The sequence below is a fragment of the Lepidochelys olivacea genome (assembly GCF_965140295.1).
Source record: "Lepidochelys olivacea isolate rLepOli2 genome assembly, chromosome: 4".
Taxonomy (NCBI): domain Eukaryota; kingdom Metazoa; phylum Chordata; order Testudines; family Cheloniidae; genus Lepidochelys; species Lepidochelys olivacea.
The window spans coordinates 116,213,774-116,235,067 of record NC_140414.1 but is presented as its reverse complement, the minus strand read 5'-3'; the positions used below and the strand labels follow the sequence as shown (position 1 = coordinate 116,235,067).

Below are 21,294 nucleotides of genomic sequence, written 5' to 3'. Positions count from 1 at the left end.
CTGAGTCAGATGCCACCAGCAGAACGTTGATTTTCTTTTTTGGTGGTTCGGGTTCTGTAGTTTCTGCATCGAAGTGTTGCTCTTTTAAGACATCTGAAAACATTCTCCACACCTCATCCCTCTCAGATTTTGGAAGGCACTTCAGATTCTTAAATTTTGGGTTGAGTGCTGTATCTATCCTTAGAAGTCTCATATTGCTACCCTCTTTGCGTTTTGTCAATCTGCTGTGAAAGTGTTCTTAAAACGAACATGTGCTGGATCATCATCCAAGACTGCTATAACGTGGAATACATGGCAGAATGTGGGTAAAACAGAACAGGAGACATACAATTCTCCCCCAAGAAGTTCAGTCACAAATTTAATTAACACTTTTTTTTTTTTAACGAGCATCATCAGCATGGAAGCATGTCCTCTGGAATGGTGGCCGAAGCATGAAGGGACATATGAATGTTTAGCATATCTGGCACATAAATATCTTGCAACGCCAGCTACAAAAGTGCCATGTGAACGCCTGTTCTCACTTTTGGACGACATTGTAAATAAGAAGCAGTCAGCAGTATCTCCCGTAAATGTAAACAAACTTGTTTGTCTTAGCAATTGGCTGAACAAGAACTAGGAATGAGTGGACTTGTAGGCTCTAAAGGCTTACATTGTTTTGCTTTTGAGTGCAGTTATGGAACAAAAAAAAATCTACATTTGTAAGTTACACCTTCATGTTAGAGATTGCACTATAGTACTTGTATGAGGTGAATTGAAAAATACTATTTCTTTTGTTTATCATTTTTACAGTGCAAATATTTGTAATAAAAATAATAATATAAAGTGAGAACTGTACACTTTGTAGTCTGTGTTGTAATAGAAATCAACATAATTGAAAATGTAGTAGAACATACAAAAATATTTAATATATTTCAATTGGTATTCTATTGTTTAACTGTGTGATTAATCTTGATTAATTTTTTTAATTGCAGTTAATTTTTTTTTAGTTAATTGCATGAGTTAACTGCCATTAATCGACAGCGCCAAAAAATATTAATTCATCATAATGGATGAATTCTTAAACACACAAAGATCAGTAATTTCAGAATGAGGGTTTCCACAGCAACTGTTCCTCTGCCCACATTTGCCTATGTGGAGGTGAGTCTTTCACTGGGCTATATGTGTGCATCTCTGATTTTAGAGAAACATTTCTTTGAGTTGACTTACATTGTAATATTTGCCTGATATTATTTCAGTTATTGTAATGCACATTTGCTCTCTTCCCAGTTGCTGTGGGAACCTTCATTCAGAAATCCCTGGCTCTTACATCGCAATGTTGCGTTGGTGTCTTTGTTTCATATAGGGTTTTTTTGTTCCTTTTTTGTAAGGGGTGGCTGTGCAGAGCATGTCAAAGCAATTAGTGTTATTTTCTTCTCCCTACCCACATGACTAAGAAATTGGGGGGCAGGTGCTCTCAAGGGAGGGTAGTCCATGTGCAGTCTGAGTTAGGGATGACTAGGGAATCCTGACGGGGCCTCACTCTCACTCTGTTGCACTAATCAGACTTAAAACTGCCTTGCTTTTAATTTTAGACCAGATCAGTCCTATTCAAACCAATGGGATCATTTATTTTCAAGTATCTAGAAGTTCCACTTTTATTTGGAGTACACTGTGACTCCTGTAATTTATTCATCCCAGGAAGTATTAAGCATTCATGAAACAATTATTAGACCAATATGCAAGAACACAGTGTTGAATTAAAGTCCAAAAATGTATAAGGATATATTTAATTGCAGTACATATATCTACCCTACCTCACTCCCCCAAGTGGCCTCTGTAACAATTGTAGATTGTAATAGAATTTACAGTTGTGAAAATAATCTGTGGTATGTGAATTTGCACCTATCAGGACAGCTGAACTTTTTGTGAAATTTTCGCACACAAAATTTCACACGCGAGAAGTGTGGGCCTGATTTTCAGAAGTGTTGAGCTTCTACAACTCCCAGGGACTTCAACTGGAGTTGTGGATGCTTAGCATTTCTGAAAATCAGATCCCATATGCTAAATTTCAACACAAACTGTATTTTTAAAATGATTTGTGAATGAAAATAAAGGCTTAGAAAACAGTGTCATCTGTACCTACTAGAAATGAGTCAAAACCAGAACTTCAGACCTAAACTTTTCAGTTCTGTGAGGTTCCTATTTGAATCCCTGAATCTGTATCCATCTCTACAGTGGAGACCTTGGGTGTGATCCAGAACCGAGAAAGGCCTATTTTCTGGTTTTAGTTTGCATGCTTCTGAACTCTTCAGTTCGGGATGGTAGAAATGTTGCCAGATACGCTGATCTTGTGAAATTTTCACCGTACTTGGATGAAATATCACAAGCGTAATATGTCTTGTTGTTGCCTAAACTGAACCATACTTAAACCACATCTAGATCCAGATATTGAGCCCATCTCTGATAATTGTGTGTTCCATAGATATGAATGGTTATTTGGGAACAGTTTTTTAAATTAATAAATAAAAACAACAGTAAAAAAGAATACAAAACTGTTCCTACCAAACAATGTAGTCATGAGTTGATGATGTTCATTTTCTAGGCATGCCTGTGAAAAACAATGTTGCATCACTACGCCAGTCCCCAGGCCAGAATGGCACCAGCTTCCATGGCTGCATCCGTAATCTGTACATCAACAGTGAACTGCAGGACTTTAGAAATGTGCCACTGCAAGTGGGAATTCTTCCTGGTTGTGAGCCCTGTCACAAGAAAGTGTGTGTGCATGGAACCTGCCATGCTACGAGCCAGTCAGGCTTTACCTGTGAGTGTGAAGGAGGATGGACTGGACCGCTGTGTGATCAGCAAACCAATGACCCTTGTCTTGGAAATAAGTATGTCCTTCCTAAAGACAGAGCTATAATTTAATGTTCTAATATTAATATGACTGTCCTGTTATGTACATTCAATTTAAAGTTCAAATTTTTTCAGCAAGATACAAATATACTGTAGATGTAGAATTAAAAGTTACTCCGAGGTTGGATCACAGCAGTGTAGTCTTTTGCTGGTTGAACTTGAAGAGTACTCAGAAACTTCAGCTGCTACATTATGTGACAGCATTCTGTAGTATTTGTGGAATAGCCTGGGTATGCCAATTCATTTTTTTAAAAATATTCTTAATGAGTGAAACTTCCCAGTGCAGATGGTGTGACAAAGTTTCTGTACCTCTACTTCTTAAGCCCCACCAAAGGCCATAATAGATGGTACCTAGGTACTTGTGCACAGCTTCTACAGTGTGAACTACATTGGTGTGAATATGACTATCCACATAAGACATGAGGATTGGCATAAGAAATAATCAGGGGGCTTTACAAATGAAAACACATCCATTTCTGTATTCATAATTTTGTTAGAGTATTTCAGAAAAATGTATTTCATTTTATAAACAGTTTACAGCAAGGAGTAAATACACTAATCATAGCTATTTTTAATACTTCCATATTGTCACATGACTCAGCTGGTAGATATTTTTCCCAATGCACAGGCTAGCTTCTGTGTTAAGTCCATAATCAGTGATGTTAGTAACTCCTGCGTTGTAATGTTGTTTTAATATATTTTGGCTAAAACATTTTAACTGCATATTCCTGTTGAATATTTTTCTAGATAGATGCATTGATATAGATTGCATTCTCACAAGGTTCTCATTGTTGGGTCATGGGCACCCAGCACAAGCCAGGTCAGGGACTCCACTAACACAAAGCTTTTTAAACACCTACTGGTCATGCAGGGGAGGGATAGCTCAGTGGTTTGAGAATTGGTCTGCTAACCCAGGATTGCGAGTTCAATCCTTGCAGGGGCCATTTAGGGTTCTGGGGCAAAAATTGAGGATTGGTCCTGCTTTGAGCGGGGAGGGGGTTGGACGAGATGACCTCCTGAGGTCCCTTCCAATCCTGATAGTGTATGATTCTGTGTATCACAATTTGCTGTTACCTCTCCCCGTACAACTTGCTTGACCATAATTCAGCTAGCAACTCCCTGTGAGAGCTGCAGTTGGACTTTTGGAACTGTTATCATTGATCTCTCATTGTTGCAATTAGCTCCAAAACATGGGGCTTATTTGTTTTTCTTGTCTGCTTGTTTTTCAATAATCCAGCCTACATGACCTAAAACCACCATGTTCCTTTGATGTCCAGTGGATTAACTTTGTGTTTTGCTCAGATTCGGTTGAGTTGTTGTTTTTCAGGTCCTGGGCAGAGTGATTTTAAGTGTCCTTTTTGACATATTCTGGGTTGATAATATTGACAACTTTGAGGTTTTGGCTCAATTATTTCAGCACAGTTTGTTTGTGCTGGCTTCAGAATGTTTCAGTACTCTGAAGTTTATAACTCTACTCCCAAAGCCACACCAGTTTTGAAGCATTTCAGCACTTCGTGTAGTACCAAGTTCCTGGTTTTTTATTCACGGGGTTTCTTTTCCAGGATAACCCTTTTCTTTGCAACTTAGGAGGAGAAAGAAAGGAAGACACAGTGGCTTCCAGAAGCAGATGCAGCTGCCAGATGTCGATCACAAATGAGCAAGTCTGCTGCATTTTGTGCTTTGGAAGTCAAATATAACATGGAAATGTCATCCATCAAATTTTGTGTGGGGAGCACTAAAGATCCTATTAGAGGCACCTCTGAAAGAATTCTGTTCTGTTCTATATGGGTTTCTATTACCATTTTCATCACTGGAATGTCTCAGCACCTTCTGGTAGTGCATTAAGTGACATGACTAAAATCTGTCATGAGTGGTTTGCTCTTTCTTTCATTGTGTCCCCACGGGGACAACCTACATAGTGTTCTGTTTTGTTTTTTAAGTTTTCGTGTACTTTTATGTCCTGTTCTTTGAATGTACGCTTCTCTGTGTGTTCATCCTGGAGAAGGCTAGGCTGAAGACGTTCACCTTGCATTTGGAATCGAAGATGGTGATGGTCCTTAGTTCCTGTGATAGTTCATTGTAAAGTCTCTGGCCAGCCCCAAAGAAAGTCTGACTCCTTCCCAGATGATCTTTACTCTTATGGTAGAAAGTTCCATCGTGCCTGAAAAATAGAGTTTTTCAGCAGTGTGCTCATTCTGGAGCTTTTGGCAGTATTTTAGATATGTTGGGTCCTGGCCATTGAGCACCTTGAAGATAAGGACCAAAACACTGCACTTGACTTGATGTTTCTTTTACTCCAGTTTGGCCTGGAGTTCTTCAAAGGATCTGTTGAATTCAAGACTTGGCATTGGCACAGATCCAACTACCTTCTAAATCTAGCACATCCTCATTACTAGTTGGCTTGATGCAATTTGTATTGTCGTCAAACACAACCTCTTCAGAGCATATCAGGCCTTTGACACCCTCAGCACAACATCACAGATTGGATGTACTAAGCTCTGGCTGTTCCTTGGATAATGAGTTGTTTCAACCAGAGGACTAAATGCAGAGAGTGCCACATGAGAGCCAGCAGTCTTGGGACACTGCTGAAACCCTGGACCCTGTGCTCAGCCTGGAAACTTCTGGATATCGCACTCCAAACACATGCAGCATTTGGAAATGACCTGAGGCTAGGGGACTGAAATGCTCCAATCAGAGCTGGCCTTACCATGAGGCAAACTGAGGCGGCCACCTCAGGTGCCAGACTGTTGGGGGGGCGCCACTAGGACCCAGAGTGTAGAAAATTGTGCTTGCTGCTGGTGCATATGTATCCTCTCTGCTCTAGATGCACAGAGATGGTGGAGTGCTGTCCTGGAGGAAGGAGGGCACAAGAGACATAACAGGCAGGCAGGAGAAACGGTGAGAGGGAATAACAGAAAGCAGCAGGAGCTCAGGGAGAGACAGGAGGAGGAGCCTCTTATGTACCTCTCTAGAACCCCCAGGAGCCTGGACTCATTAACACCAGCTTCTCAGGGAGCTTCCATGAACCCACTTGAGGAGAACAGGCAGTCAACTGAAGGAGCCAGTTAGGCCATTAAGACGCTGATATCTTCCCTTATTCAGGCCCTGCTACCGGCCTGCTTATTTGTCCCCTTCAACTGAGTGTTGAGAACCACTATAGCTGGCACAGAACAGCAGCCATGAGTGAAAGAAGAAAACGCTCCTCTGGGGTAGCATTCAGAAAAAGAAAGAAAGCAAAGGAAGCTTTTCTATCTTAGCAGGAAGAAGTTCTCCTGAGATACATAGACACAAATGTTCATGGTGAGCCTTCCGGCCCCAGTGAGGATGTGACTGGTGAGGAGATGCCTGATGTTCCAGTTAGAGTGCAGGTGAGCTGGCAGCTACTGCAGCATCCATATCTCCATCTCAAATGGATGTAACCATGCACATTCCTGAAGAAAAGTGTAGATCAGAGAAGAGTGTGGTGGAGGCGCAAGAAACAGCTGCTGCTAAGTTTAGTTCCTTACGTCTACATAATCCAGGATTGTGGACCCACTTGAGCAGTGGCCTGAGAACTTCCTTGTACTGCATGGGCCACAGCAAATGAAAAACTTCATGTTCCCCAAAGACAATGAAAATAGAAGTTTTCATCCAATACATTACTGGTGTGAAATCCCCAATGGTGACAAAGTGGAGAGGCCATGGCTTATGTACTCAAAAACCCAGAATGCCGCATACTGTTTTTGTTGCAAACTCTTCCAGTCTAATGTTCCAGCCACATTGGGTTCTACAGGAACAAAGGACTGGAAAAATCTGGCATGTCATGAGAAGGCAGCAAATCACCAGAGAGCAGTCCATAAGTGGAAAGAGCTTGAGATGAGAATAAGGTTAAAGGCCACCATAGATGATCAGCATCAAGAGAAGATTGCATCAGAGTCTCTTTACTGGCAAAATGTTCTGAAAAGGCTCATTGCCATTGTGAGAATGCTTGCTACCCAAAACCTAGCACTGCGTGGTACTTCAGATCAGCTGTGGAAACTTCCTTACAATGGAAACAATGGAAACTTCCTTAAAATTGTGGAGCTGATGGCTGTACTCCAGGAGCATCAAAGAAGAGTCACCAGCCAAGAAATGTACACACACCGCTACCTTGGAAAAACAATTCAAAATGAGATCATACAGTTACTGGCAACAAAAGTCAAACAGAAGATTGTGGCAGATCTGAAGTCAGCAAGATATTACTCTGTTATTCTGCACTGCACACCTGACATCAGCCATATGGAACAAATGACTTTAATGGTGCATTTTGTAACAACAAAAGAACCTAGTGAAAATGTCCCTGCAATGGTGACTGTCAGAGAGCATTTTCTAGAATGTATTGACATTGATGATACTACAGGATGGTATGACAAACGTGCTTCTTAAAAAGCTGGAAGATACGGGAATTGCAATAGCTGACATGAGAGGTCAGGGCTACGATAATGCTGCCAACATGAGAGGAAAGAACGGAGGAGTGCAGACACGGATACGAGAGTTAAGCCCTCAAGCTTTTTTTGTCCCATGCAGTTCTCATTCATTGAACTTGGTGGTCAGTGATGCAGCATCAGCTTCTAGTGAGGCTGCTGAATTTTGTAGTGTAATTCAAAACATCTGTGTATTTTTCTGTGCATCAACTCACTGATGGCAAATTTTGAAGCAACATCTGGGAACATTCTCTCTGACACTGAAACCACTGAGTGTCACACGATGGGAAAGTCGAGTGGAGGTGATAAAGCCTATCAAACACCAAATTGGAAAGATAGATGATGCCATAGTTGCCATTATGGAGGATAATGCTATGAGAGGAACTGTTCATGGGAGAACAGTGGCAGCGGGAAATGGAATCACCAGAAACATACATAACTTCAAATTTCTGTGTGGCTTAGTGTTGTGGCATGACATACTGTTTGAAATAAATGGTGTAAGCAAGAGACTTCAAGGTGTTGACTTTAATATATCTGGAGCAATGGAACAACTAGACAAAGCAAAGTCATACCTACAGTTTTACCGGTCAGATGAGGGATTTCAAAACATTCTGAAGAGTGCACAGAAGTGGGCAGAGGAACTTCACACTGAAGCTATTTTCCCACCCATTCAAGAATACCAGAGTCACCGAAGAAGAAGACATTTTGATTATGTGGCATGGGATAATCCCATAAGAGACCCCAACCAACAATTCAAAGTTGAATTATTTAACCACATGCTAAATTGTGCAATACAGTCAGTTGAACATTTCATGCAGCTCAAGGAACACGGCAGTATATTTGGGATGTTGTATGATATTCCAACACTCCTCACTATACCTGAAGAAGACCTACACCAGCAATGCAGGTTACTAGAGACAGTGTTGACACATGATGACATGCGTGATATTGATGTAAGTGATTTAGGTGATGAACTGAAAGCCCTTTCAAGATACATTTCAGCAGGATCAACTCCAAAGGCTGTTCTGGAATATATGTGCACAAATAAAATGACCACCCTCTTTCCAAATGCTTTTGTTGCTCTGCGCATACTTCTAACACTTCCTGTAATAGTTGCCAGTGGAGAATGCAGCTTCTCCAAGCTGAAGTTAATAAAAACACATCTGTGCTCCACAGTGACACAGGAGAGGCTGGTCGGCCTTGCAACCATCTCAATAGAGCATGAGCTGGCCCAGACTGTGGACCTTCAGAAAGCAGTTCAAATCTTTGCAACCAAGAAGGCATGGAAAGCACCACTTTGATTATTCAAACAGATAAAAATGCCAGTGTTTACGATGGAGACAAGAAAAGTTACATTTGCTGTTCAGGCGTTTGAAAGTTAAGTGTTACTTAAAATTTTTGAACAAGGCATTTTAAGTTATTAGTTCTTCTTTATTGGGGTAGGTAGCAGAGGAGTACCATGAGAGGAGTAAAACAGGAAGAAGGCAGAATTGAGACCTTTCAAAGTTTTGGTCCAAGCGAGGGGACATGGGGGGCATCATTCGAGCTCCCCACCTCAGGTGCCAAAATGTTGTGGGCCGGCCCTGGCTCCAATCATACAAGTTCAGGAATAACAAGCAGCAGGCCCAGTGCTGAGGCAGGTCAGAGGTCTTGGCACCCTGGGAGTCTTGTTTGTACTGGTGTTGAAACTCTCAGGGTTGAATACAGGCAGAGAGCTGTGCTATATGCAGTTCATTTCAGCATAGCCTGCAGTGGATTGCAGAAAGCAGGCTCAGCCATGGTACAAGTGGTGTCAATGACTTATCCAGCAGCATTGACTTTCCTACCATGCCTTTAAGCACACCATGCTGAATCACTCATGTGGGACCAAAGGTACAATGTGGAGATGAGCATAATTTGGTTTCCAGTGATGAGGCTGGAGACAGGAAGGAGAAACATCAGAGTGATTCTGAGTTGGGCTGTTGAGATTGGTTTGATCTCCATCCAGGAATCTTCACTCAGATTGTTCCCCGAGAAACAAATATATGTCCAGGAAACTAGTGTATCAAGAAGAATGTTACAGGAAATAAAATTCTTCCTCGGAAGAAAGCCATTGACCCTGTGCCATCAAGTCAAGAGGTGGCAATCAGATAATTCCTGATTCTTAAAAAGAATTAATTCCCCCTGGATTTCAGTCTGTGTTAGATGAAATAAAATTAAAAATTATCCTTCTGGGAAACAGCATACTTCTTTTAGAGGAATGTGATTGGCTCTGTGCTCCAGCAATGTACCTGGCAACCTGGTAGATGCAGCTCAAGGCAGTCTTTAAGCCCCAGGACAGGATGCAGTACATTGGAAGGGGTTTATGAGATCCAGGAGGGGACAGTTTAACCATGTTACAAATGTCGGGTCTCATGGCCAAAACAGTAATCATAGTACCTGTGTCATGTCTTTATAAGATGCAATCTCAGTGGATGTTGAGAGCCCAGTGGAAAAAGCATCACTGGCTTCTCATGCAATCAGGAACTGGCTGAAAGGTTATGTAACCAGAAGGAATAATAGTAAGTGGTGAATGATCACTGGATTTGGGAGGGAGGCAGGCATTGTGCACAGCCACCAGGCTGCCATGCCTTTAGAGGGCCAAAAAGCTTTGAGCTAGGGAGATATTGTCCTGTGTTGTGTTGGGAGCCCAAAACCTCAGGCATGAGAATCTTGTGAAATGATACTTTCAAGGAGGAAAATTACAGGTAAGTAACATTTTCTTTTCACTATTCAAGTTTAATTCTAAGGAGTTTGTTCATTTGGGGTCAGATCTTGCATTCTTTGCACGCCCAACTCTCATTAAATGTGTGGGTGCATGAGGAATGCTGGATTTATTTAATTGTGACCTGTACAAGACTTCCATAACACATCTACAGTGGCTGTTTTCTGGCAATAACAGAATAGGACCCTATACTGCAGCGTATTCTCCGTAAATTTTCATACCAATTATAAAAAAAAACTGTATAAACCACTTAATTGCTTCCCCCTGAAAAAGTGCATTTAAAAAAAAAGTCTCTAAGCAATTGCTTTTTGAGTACAATCCAAAGTATTTGTAGTTAATGTTGCTCGGCCTAAACTTTGATGAATAATTTCTTTTTATTCTCTTGGGCTTGTTTCCCCTGTAGATGTGTACATGGTACCTGCTTGCCAATCAATGCATTTTCATACAGTTGTAAATGCCTGCAGGGACATGGGGGAGTCCTCTGTGATGAAGAGGAAGAGTTGTTTAACCCCTGCCAGTCCATCAGGTGTAAACATGGAAAATGCAGGCTTTCCGGCCTTGGGAAACCATATTGCGAATGCAGCAGCGGATACACTGGGGATAGCTGTGATAAAGGTAAATAATTCAGCATGCTATCATTATTTGGTGTTAGAACATGAACAATCAAAACATTGCCAATTTTTTTTCACAATACACATTTGTGTTGCTTTTTTTTTAAATACATCGTAAAGGGCTTGTCTCAGTGAGAGAAAACTCTTACAAATTTTCCCATTTTTTCATCATGTTTTGCTGTGAAAACATTTCTCTTTTTGCTTTGATTGAGAAGCACATTTTTGCTATATATAACTATTACCTTTTACCTGCTGTATCTTTCTGTATTTATTGTTTCTCTGTCTTCTGCAACTGAGAAGCCAAATCCAATGATTCTGCTCCTAGTTTTATCACAAACTCTACTTTTGACCTCTCAGCTTCAACTGATATATCACAGCGAATTATGCAGGTGAGATGGATAAAAACAGGATCACTTTCTCCCCTACCTTTTTCTTTTTTCCTTTGTCTGTCAAAGCACTTCCTTTCTACCCCCCTTTTTTCTCTTATCCCAGCTGGCATTTATTTATTTTGTATTGTGCATCAATGTGACTAGAATAGACTGGTAGAACTTTTAACAGATGTCACATTTTTAGATGGTTTTATAGCTCAGTAATTTATGAAGTTAGTGGAATGTGTATAGCCTGTATTAAATAATAGACTGAATAATATTAGACTCCAGAGCTAATAAATTAAATTGCATGCTCTATGAAACATTTCCCTGTGCTAAACAGAACAAGCTGCAAGCAATGTAAGAACAAAAGATGTGTATTTGTGTAATAAAGGTTTTATCTTCCAATTTTCTTGTAATTGTACTAACATTTTATTTATGGTTTATATATACACAGTATAAATGTTACTGAAAATAGAGGGCACAAAGAAGGTAAAATTCAGCATTAAGAAAATAACGCAAGTGAAATCATTAGTTTCTAATCTATAATGAAAGTCAAACTCTAAAATAGCAATTGTATTTAGAAGCATGGCATCTTCTTAGCTAAACTGTGTATTATAAACCATTCTGTGACTTGCATCTTTAAATCATACATTATTTTGGTTTTGGTTTTTCACAGAAATCTCTTGTCGAGGGGAACGAATCAGAGATTACTACCAAAAGCAGCAAGGGTATGCCGCGTGCCAGACGACCAAGAAGGTATCGAGACTAGAATGTAAAGGAGGATGTTCAAGTGGGCAGTGCTGTGGACCACTAAGGAGCAAGAGACGGAAATATTCTTTTGAATGCACTGATGGGTCCTCATTTGTGGACGAGGTTGAGAAGGTGGTGAAGTGTGGCTGTACAAAGTGCCCCTCCTAAATGTGTCCCTGTCACACTTGTCTTTTGAAAATGTTGTATACTTATTGACCATGTCGGACTAATTAATGCTTCATAGTGAAAATATTTGAAATATATTGTAAAATACAGAACAGACTTATTTTTATTAAGAGAATAAAGACTTTTTCTTCATTTGCAAAAAGATTCAAGTGCTTGAATTGAGACTTTTCGTAACCGAGAGGAGCTTTGAAGAAAAAAAAAGACCCTTTAACATTGCAACAGTGATGGGAAACGTAACTGCTTTTAACATGGATTCTTCTTTATAACATGCTGAAGATAAACTGATATTATACACATATGACTTTCAACCTACAGCTCATTGATGAAAAATTGACCAGAACATGAGGCTTGTTTTTTCACTTTCATATCACTATATTTTACTATGTTGACAGACCATGCCAATTACTTACTTATAGATGGGGAAGAGTTGTGGGTGAAGGGAATCATATTATATTGGTTTAACAAATGTATGTGATGCATTTTGTGTGGCATAATTATTAAGCATCTGCAGAAGAGGGGGTGCCCGTTTAGTGGATGGGAGAGGTTAAAATGTGAGAATCATGAAATCTCCTGACAATGTGTACTTTTATATCAGCATGTTAGCAAAAGAAGCATACAAAAAGTGTTTATCTACCCTTTTCCAGTATTAATTTTTTTGTAATATAAATGTTAAGGGGATGATAAAAATAGATTATTGATGATAAATTAGTAATAATATGGATTTTTGTTTCTCTGAGTTCTAAACAGCTCTATACAGTATTCGGTTTCATTGAGAAATATTTATTGTATCAAAGTACATTGTACTTAACCTTTTTAGGCATCCCTTTTACTGTTTTTCAATGCTTTAATATATATTAATTTATATTTGTCCTGATATTTTTGTATTTTGTTTAAAAAAAAAAAGAAAGACTTAAAAATCAGGATTTTTTGCAATAGAACTAACATAGCATGTCATCTTGGGGTAAATGTGTTTGGTCTGTTTTTTTCTGTTTTGTTTTTGGTTTTGTTTTGTGTTAGCATCTCACCACTTGGTGTCTGAAACGGAAAGTGATAATAGTCTGCAGTTTTCACGTACAGCAGACAGTCAGGACACCTCCTGAGAACTTGTAACGTATGAGAGAAAATGTCTTTACACTAGATGGCAAATGTATAGAAGTGAATTTTCCCTATATATACAGTACTTACAGAAAATAAAATGGTGTGTAGAAAATGACACTAGAAAGTAGACCCTTTACAAATTAATATTCCTCCTGGACCCTCTTTACCTTTTTAAAAAAAAGAAAGAAAGAAAAAAGGCTGTACTATCACGGACTGTGACTTTTTCCAAATAATAAAACTACTTTATTGCCCTAATGTTCCCCATGTTACTATGTTGCTGCTAAATGACAATGTAGAACTGGTAATGATTCATAGTGGGTTGTATTCTTCTTTCAGTAAATCCCAGGATACCCTGTAAAAAATGCAGATGTTTTTTCAATTTTATTTTTTTTTATATTTTTTTTTTTTACAGAAAAAGTTAGATGTACATGTGTAATGCAGTGTGCTTTGTCTTATTTGGACTGATATCAGTAATACTACTGATGTTTGTAAATTAAACAGATATTTACTTCATTAATAGCTTTTCTTTGTGTTCTTCTGAGGAGTTAAATTGTTTAACAGCCTTTAATTAAACATCTGTCATTGCAAAGAATATTTGGGGAGAAACAAAGTAAAACCCAACACCAATCTAGTGTGTTAATTGCTATGTATTCTAATTTAATAGAGTACTATGTGTATGCAACAATCGAGACAAAGTTCTTGCCCCACAACCATGCAATCTTAATCAGACTGATACAATACAGAGTTAGTGTTAAGCACAAGAAGCCTGTATTTTGATCAGCAAGGAGACCTGAGGTGAAAAGGGTTTTTGTTTGTTTGGTTTGTTTTTGGGGTGGTTGTTTTTTTTTTTTTTAAAATAAGTAAATTTGAAAGTGGACCAGGGAAGTGAAGGTGTATGGCACAGAAGAAACAGAATGCTGTTTTACGGTATGGCCTGAGATAAGACAGCATAGGAAGTAGTTATGCAGAAGACTAAGAGCAACACGGAGAGTAGGAAAACAATTAGGAAGCAATGAGAGCAGAGATGTGCAAAGATTGAAGTTTGTCCTCGGCTCCAAGCAAAACACTTGAAAATGATGTACACAAAGGAAGGAAGCCAGAGAAAGGTCATGGGAGAGAAGGCATGATTCTGAGCAACAAGAGAATTAAAAGGTCCTGGTTTTATATCTTACTAGGAAAGTATCATAGGTACATAGATTCTAAGGCCAGAAGAGACCATTGTGATTTTCTAGTCTGACCTCTTGTATAAAAGAAGGACTAAAACTTCCCCAAAATAATTTCTAGAGAACATGTATTTAAAGAAAATTAAATCTTGATTTAAAAATTCAGTGATGGAGAAATTATTCCAATGGTTAATTACTCTCTCTGTTAAAAATGTATGCCTTATTTCTGATCTGAATTTGTCTAACTTCAACTTCCAGCCATTGAATCATGTTATACCTTTCTCTGCCAGATCGGAGTGCCCATTTGAAAATATTTGTTCTCCCTGTGGATACTTAGAGACTGTAATCAAGTCACCCCTTAACCTTCCCTTTGTTAAGCTAAATAGATTGAGCTCTTTGAGTCCATCACTATAAGGCATGTTTTCTAAGCCTTTAATAATTCTCTTGGCTCTTCTCTGAACCTTCTCAAAGTTATCAACATTCTTCTTAAATTGTGGGCACCAGAAATGGACACACAATTCCAGCAAAAGTCACATCAGTGCCAAGTATAGAAGTAAAATATCCTCTCTATTCCTATTTGAGATTCCCCTGTTTATGCATTCCAGGATTGCAATAGCCCTTTTTCCACTGTGTCACACTCAGAGTTCATGGTCAGCTGATTATCCACCATGACCCCCAAATCTTTTCAGAGTCACTGTTTCCCAGGATAGAGTTCCCCATCCTGAAAGTATAGCCTACATTCTTTGCTTCCTTGATTATATGGGGGGTTTAGCCATATTAAAATGCATGTTGTTTTCTGGCTCCCAGTTTACCAAGAGATCCAGAACACTCTGAATCAGTGACCTGCCCTCTTCCTTATTTACCACTCTCACCATTTCTGTCATCTGCAAACTTTATCAGTGTCGATTTTGTTTTCTTCCAAGTCATTAATAAAAATGTTAAACAGCATGGGGCCATGAACTGATCTCTGCGGAACCCTCCAAAACACATCCACTTGATAATTCCCAATCTACAATTCTGTTTTGAGACCTATCTGTTAGCCAACTTTTAATCCATTTAATGTGTTCCATGTTACTTTTATATTGTTCTAGTTTTTAGTCAGTATCATGCTGTACCAAGTCAAAGTATATCACATCAGCTCTACTCCCGTTATCAGCCAAACTTGTAATCTCATTTTAAAAAAAACCAGACATTAAGTTAGTTTGACAGGCTCTGTTGCCCATAAGCCCATGTTGATTTGCATTAATTACATTATCCTTCTTTAATTCTTTGTTAATCAAGTCCCATGTCAACTGCTCTATTTTCTTGCCTGAGATTAATGTCAGGCTGACAGACCTATAATTACCCAGATCATCCCATTTACCCTTTTTAAAAATTGGCATGACTTTAGCTTTCTTCCAGTCTTCTGGATCTTCTCCAGTGCTCCAAGACTTATTGAAAATCAACATCAACAGTCTAGCGAGCTCCTTAGCCAGCTCTGCTAAAACTCTTGAATGCAAGTTATCTGGATCTGCTGATTTACAAATATCATAAGAACAAAACAACTGCCCTACTGAGTCAGAGCAATGGTCCATCTAACCCAGTATCTACGCTCTGGCAGTGGCTAGTAACAAAGCTTCCAGAGGAATGGAGATAACAGGGCAATTTTGGAGAGATCCACCCATCTTCTCCTCCTGGCTTCTGCCAGTCAAAGGTTTAGAGCATAGGGTTATATCCCTGACCATCTTGGCTAATAGACATTGAAAGACCTATCCTCCATGAACTTATCTAGTTCTTTTTTTGAACCCAGGCCATCACAATGTTCAATGACAATGAGGTAAATTCTCAGGTAAATTGTGCATTGTGTGAAAAAGTATTTCTTCTTGTATGTATTAAACTTGATGCCTACTAATTTCATCAGGTGTCACCTGTCTTTTGTATTGTGGAAAAGGGTAAATAACACATCTCTATTTACTTCTTCCAAACTATTCATGATTTTATAGGTCTCCCTCTGTCATATCCCCACTTGATCATCTCTTTTCTAATCTGAACAGCCCTAAACTTTTTAGTGTCTCCTCATATGGAAAGCCATTCAATATCCTTGATCATCTTTGTTGCTATTCTCTGAACCTTATCCAGTTCTACTATATCTTTTTTAGAGATGGGGTGACCAGAACTGGACACAGTATTCAAGGTGTGGGTGCCCCATGAATTTATATAGTGGCTTTGATATTTTCTCTTATTTTCTAGCCCTTTCCTAATAGTACCTAACATTGTTCACCTTTTTTACTGCGGCTGTGCATTGAGCTGAAGTTTTCAGAGACCTATTCATGACTTCAAGATCTCTTTCTTGAATGGTAACAACTAGTTTAGAACCCATCATAATATATACGTATTATTTTTTCCAGTGTGCATTACTTTGCATTTATCCATGTTGAATTTCATCTGCCTTTTCTTGCTCTGTCACCCAGTTTTGTGAAATCCCTCTGAAACTTCACAGTCAGCTTTGGACTTAACTGTCTTGAATAATTTTGGATTATCTGCAAACTTTGCCACTTCACTGTTCACTCCCTTTTCCAGATAATTAATAAATATATTGAACAGGACAGGTTCCAGTACAGATCCTTGGAGGACCCTGTTTTCTTTCTGCTCTCCATTTTAAAAACAGACCATTTATTCCTACCCTTTGTTTCTGATCTCTTAACCAGTTACTGATCCATGAGAGGACCTTCTCTGTTATCCCATGACTACTTTGTCTAGAGCTTTTCATTAGGTACCTTGGCAAAGATTTTTCTGAAAATCCAAGTAACCTGTATTGACTGGATCACCCTTATCCACATTCTTGTGGATTCAAAGAATTCAAAGAATTCTAATAGATTGGTGTGAGCCATGACTTCCCTTTACCAAAGTGGTAAGAGGAAAGCTATTCTAACCAGCCAAACATTCTCAGAGGTGAACAACCCAAGCATACTTACAAATCCTGGGAGGACCTTGGATGATGATTGGCTGCTGAAAAGGTAATAATTTATAGTTGACTTCATAGCCTTCTTATCATAGGAGTCCTGGTTATGTGAAGTGTTCAGTATTTTGCAGGATCAGTCCTTTAGATTTTTGTCTTCTGAGATGCCAAAGCAAAGACACAAGTTCCAGGCTCCAAAAAAGCACAATAATTATCCACAAAGGAATAACTTTCCCACACTGCAGAATGGGTTAGTCTTTTACAAATAATATCTTCATCTGGGATATTTTACTACATGCTTGATAGAATCATAGAAATGTAGGACTAGAAGAGACCTTGAAATATCATTAAGTCTAGCCCCCTGAGTTGAGGCAGAACCAAGTAAACCTGGACCATCCCTGTGAGGCGTATGTCCAAGCTATTCTTAAAAACCTCCAATGATGGGGATTCCACAACCTTCCTTGGAAGCCTATTCCAGAGATTAATTACCCTTAAAGTTAGATTTTCCTAATATCTAACCTAACTCTCCCAGCTATTCTTAAAAGCCTCCAATGATGGGGATTCCACAACCTCCCTTGGAAGCCTATTCCAGAGATTAATTACCCTTAAAGTTAGATTTTCCTAATATCTAACCTAACTCTCCCTCGCTGCAGACATGGAGAACAGTGAACATGGAGAACAGTTGATCACCAACCTCCTTATAACAGCCTTTAACATATTTGAAGACTGGTATCAGGTCATTCCTCCGTCTTGAGTATTTAAGAAATTCTTGGTTTCTTGAAATAAACTATGATACACTGCAAGACGTATTTTGGAAAGTTAATCTTTAAAAACCAGCTTTACTGGTTAGTTTATTTGCATGATTTATTTTAAAGTTTCATTTAGTAGTACTTTGCTGCCAAAAAAGTGTTTTAAGAATGACATAGCATAATGCAGAAGAAGTCATTTCCTGTGATGTGGTGTGTTGTTCCTTTTCTTCTTCTTACTGCTCTGTGTGTGATTGCACAGGTGTTGCTACATTTCAGCAGTCATGCTTAGTTGCAGCCAATGTTATTGGAGACATTTCCTCTGCACAATATTTCCTCTATATTATTTAATGTGTAATCAGGAGTTAGAAACCCAATAGCAAGGTTCATTTCCATCTGGTATAGTTATCATGGAGATTAAACAATTAGCAATTTTATCAAGAACTTACATTTCTGTCCACAAGCATGGACTAAACAAGATTAACACACGCACACATTTTCTGATCCTTTTCATTAGGATGCCAGAAAAATGAAACTTTAAATGAATTTTAATGAAACTTTGTTTGTAATTTCTTCTTAAAAGTTGTAAAAGAAAAAACAAATAGATTGCTAAAGGAACAATGCTGCCTTGCCTTCAAAGTTACTCCTCATGGCCTTCTAGGGATGCTGCCATTACCAGAATCATCCCATTTGTAGTGGCCTGATCCTGTGTCCTCCAGGGACTTTCTGCAGAATGTTCTATAGGTCCTACAATTAATATGAGGGTGCTCAGTGTACAGCCCTGTATCATGGTGTTTTTATGCAACAGCTTCATGGAAAAGTCATGTCATGAAGGCTGTTTATTTTTCTGGAAAGACCCAGAACACACTTTTTTTTTTTTTACACAGCAGCAGAGACAACCTGAAACTCTACAATGGACCTGATGGGAAATCAGCAAAGGTAAGAAATCAGAGAATCATTAAAGGGGAAGATTGGAAGTCACCATGTCAATCTTGAGGAATCATTTAAACAATGGAGCAGGATTGGGGATCAGGTCAAGTGACTAGCAGACGAAGTGGAGTGTTTGGGGAAGGAACTGGTTGTGGAAAAAGAGCTCAAAAGTTTTGTATAAGTATGTGTTAATGGCTTTTCATACTACACTTTCAGCCATCATTAATAGAATAGATGTATTTGTAAAAAGTCTCTCTGGCTACAAGGGTTCACACTTGACTTTCCTATATTTTGTTAACATAATTGTTTAAAGAAAAGCTTTTTATTGTAAGAGCCATTCACAACCACATCATTTATTGCCTTTACTTCTTTCTTTTCCTCTCTTTGGGTACTCTTACTGGTACTTGCATTCTTTCTGTAGTCATTAGGAATGTGAGAGTCAGTGCCTGAGCATGACCATCTTATAAGGAAGAACCTGGAATGTGTTTGCAGTTCTCATAAAATAAAATCCCTCAGTTGATCCATGCAAGACTCTTGGCTCTTAAAAGAAACATTTATACACCAAGTTTGTACCTCCAATCTACTTAAAATTCCTGGAGTGGGAATAAGAAACGTCCTTGGTAGTTGTGACTGTGCAGAGGCTGTCAGGAGTAAAGTAAAATTAAAAGCCGACTCCTTTACTATGTACTGTACTGTCAAGGTTCCTCCCCCACTCTGAACTCTAGGGTACAGATGTGGGGACCTGCATGAAAAACCTCCTAAGCTTATCTTTACCAGCTTAGGTCAAAACTTCCCCAAGGTACAAAATATTCCACCCGTCGTCCTTGGATTGGCCGCTACCACCACCAAACTAATACTGGTTACTGGGGAAGAGCTGTTTGGACGCGTCTTTCCCCCCAAAATACTTCCCAAAACCTTGCACCCCACTTCCTGGACAAGGTTTGGTAAAAAGCCTCACCAATTTGCCTAGGTGACTACAGACCCAGACCCTTGGATCTTAAGAACAATGAACAATCCTCCCAACACTTGCACCCCCCCTTTCCTGGGAAATGTTGGATAAAAAGCCTCACCAATTTGCATAGGTGACCACAGACCCAAACCCTTGGATCTGAGAACAATGAAAAAGCATTCAGTTTCTTACAAGAAGACTTTTAATAAAAATAGAAGTAAATAGAAATGAAGAAATCCCCCCTGTAAAATCAGGATGGTAGATATCTTACAGGGTAATTAGATTCAAAAACATAGAGAACCCCTCTAGGCAAAACCTTAAGTTACAAAAAAGATACACAGACAGAAATAGTTATTCTATTCAGCACAATTCTTTTCTCAGCCATTTAAAGAAATCATAATCTAACACATACCTAGCTAGATTACTTACTTTTAAAAGTTCTAAGACTCCATCCCTGGTCTATCCCCGACAAAGACCAGCATATAGACAGACACACAGACCCTTTGTTTCTCTCTCTCCTCCCAGCTTTTGAAAGTATCTTGTCTCCTCATTGGTCATTTTGGTCAGGTGCCAGCGAGGTTACCTTTAGCTTCTTAACCCTTTACAGGTGAGAGGAGCTTTCCCCTGGCCAGGAGGGATTTCAAAGGGGTTTACCCTTCCCTTTATATTTATGACATGTACATATTACGTTTCTGGGAGAGGAGGAAGGAGAGCAGACAGTAATGTTCATCCTTTCAAAAGCTTCTGAGAGTGGGAGATCTTGTACAAACAAGTTGTCTAAACTAGAAATGGGTGTCTCTGGTCTTTAGCCAGGTTGGGCTATGTATGTATACCCGAAAGTCAATCAACCAGAATCTTGGATACTAACAGTGTTAAAGTGAATAGAACTCATTCTGTTGCACAGCTTCTCTTCTCAGTCGCTACTTTGGGTTAATGCCCCCACCTGTGGAATTCGGAGGCAATCCAGAGTTGTTGCCGGAGATTCCAGCACTAAGGTCCACCCATCAGCTCAGGCCACCAGATTTTCTGCCTCCAGCGGTGGAACAAGTTGGCGGCTAAGTTTCTGTCAGTCATTTTGTTATAAAACATTTTATTTTTATTTGTTTTCATGCATTTGTGATTTACAATCTTTCTCCTCCTCCTGCCCAGATCAGGTAAATAGGAGCGTGGTGGTTTTAACCATCTGGATCTGCCACTGCAGCGCCTTCTTGCAGACTCCTCTGCCCACACTGCAAACTGTCTTGCAAACACTGGGCTTAAATCTAAGCAGTTCCCTATATGAGGCAGCACTTACAGGCTCCACAGGGGGTGAATTATACCCTCACACTTCCAAGGTATGGGGCTTAGAGTCACACAGGCAGGTTGGGTCCCTACCCTGCCCCAAGGACCCATGACTCCAACACAGTGAAGCCCAATCAGGAGCTTCTGTGTTTTTGGAGAAAGAGGACGAGGAGGAAGCTAGCTGGCTTGTGCAG

General features: G+C 39.4%; 1 protein-coding gene across 8 annotated transcripts in view; it reads left to right on the top strand.

The window, feature by feature from the left end:
• SLIT2 (slit guidance ligand 2) overlaps positions 1–13,480 on the top strand; it is a 423,995-nt gene extending 410,515 nt beyond the window's left edge. For 4 of the 8 annotated variants that reach the window (XM_084626161.1, XM_084626159.1, XM_084626160.1 and 1 more), the window contains 3 exons: positions 2,582–2,870; positions 10,481–10,692; positions 11,736–13,480. In XM_084626161.1, the coding sequence (XP_084482287.1) occupies positions 2,582–2,870; positions 10,481–10,692; positions 11,736–11,977 (743 nt within the window). In that variant the 3' untranslated portion in view covers positions 11,978–13,480. Of the gene's footprint in view, positions 1–2,581; positions 2,871–10,480; positions 10,693–10,988; positions 11,078–11,735 lie in introns of all 8 variants that reach the window. The other 4 variants (XM_084626163.1, XM_084626162.1, XM_084626164.1 and 1 more) reach the window with 3 other exon arrangements.
• The last annotated feature ends 7,814 nt before the right edge of the window (positions 13,481–21,294 follow it).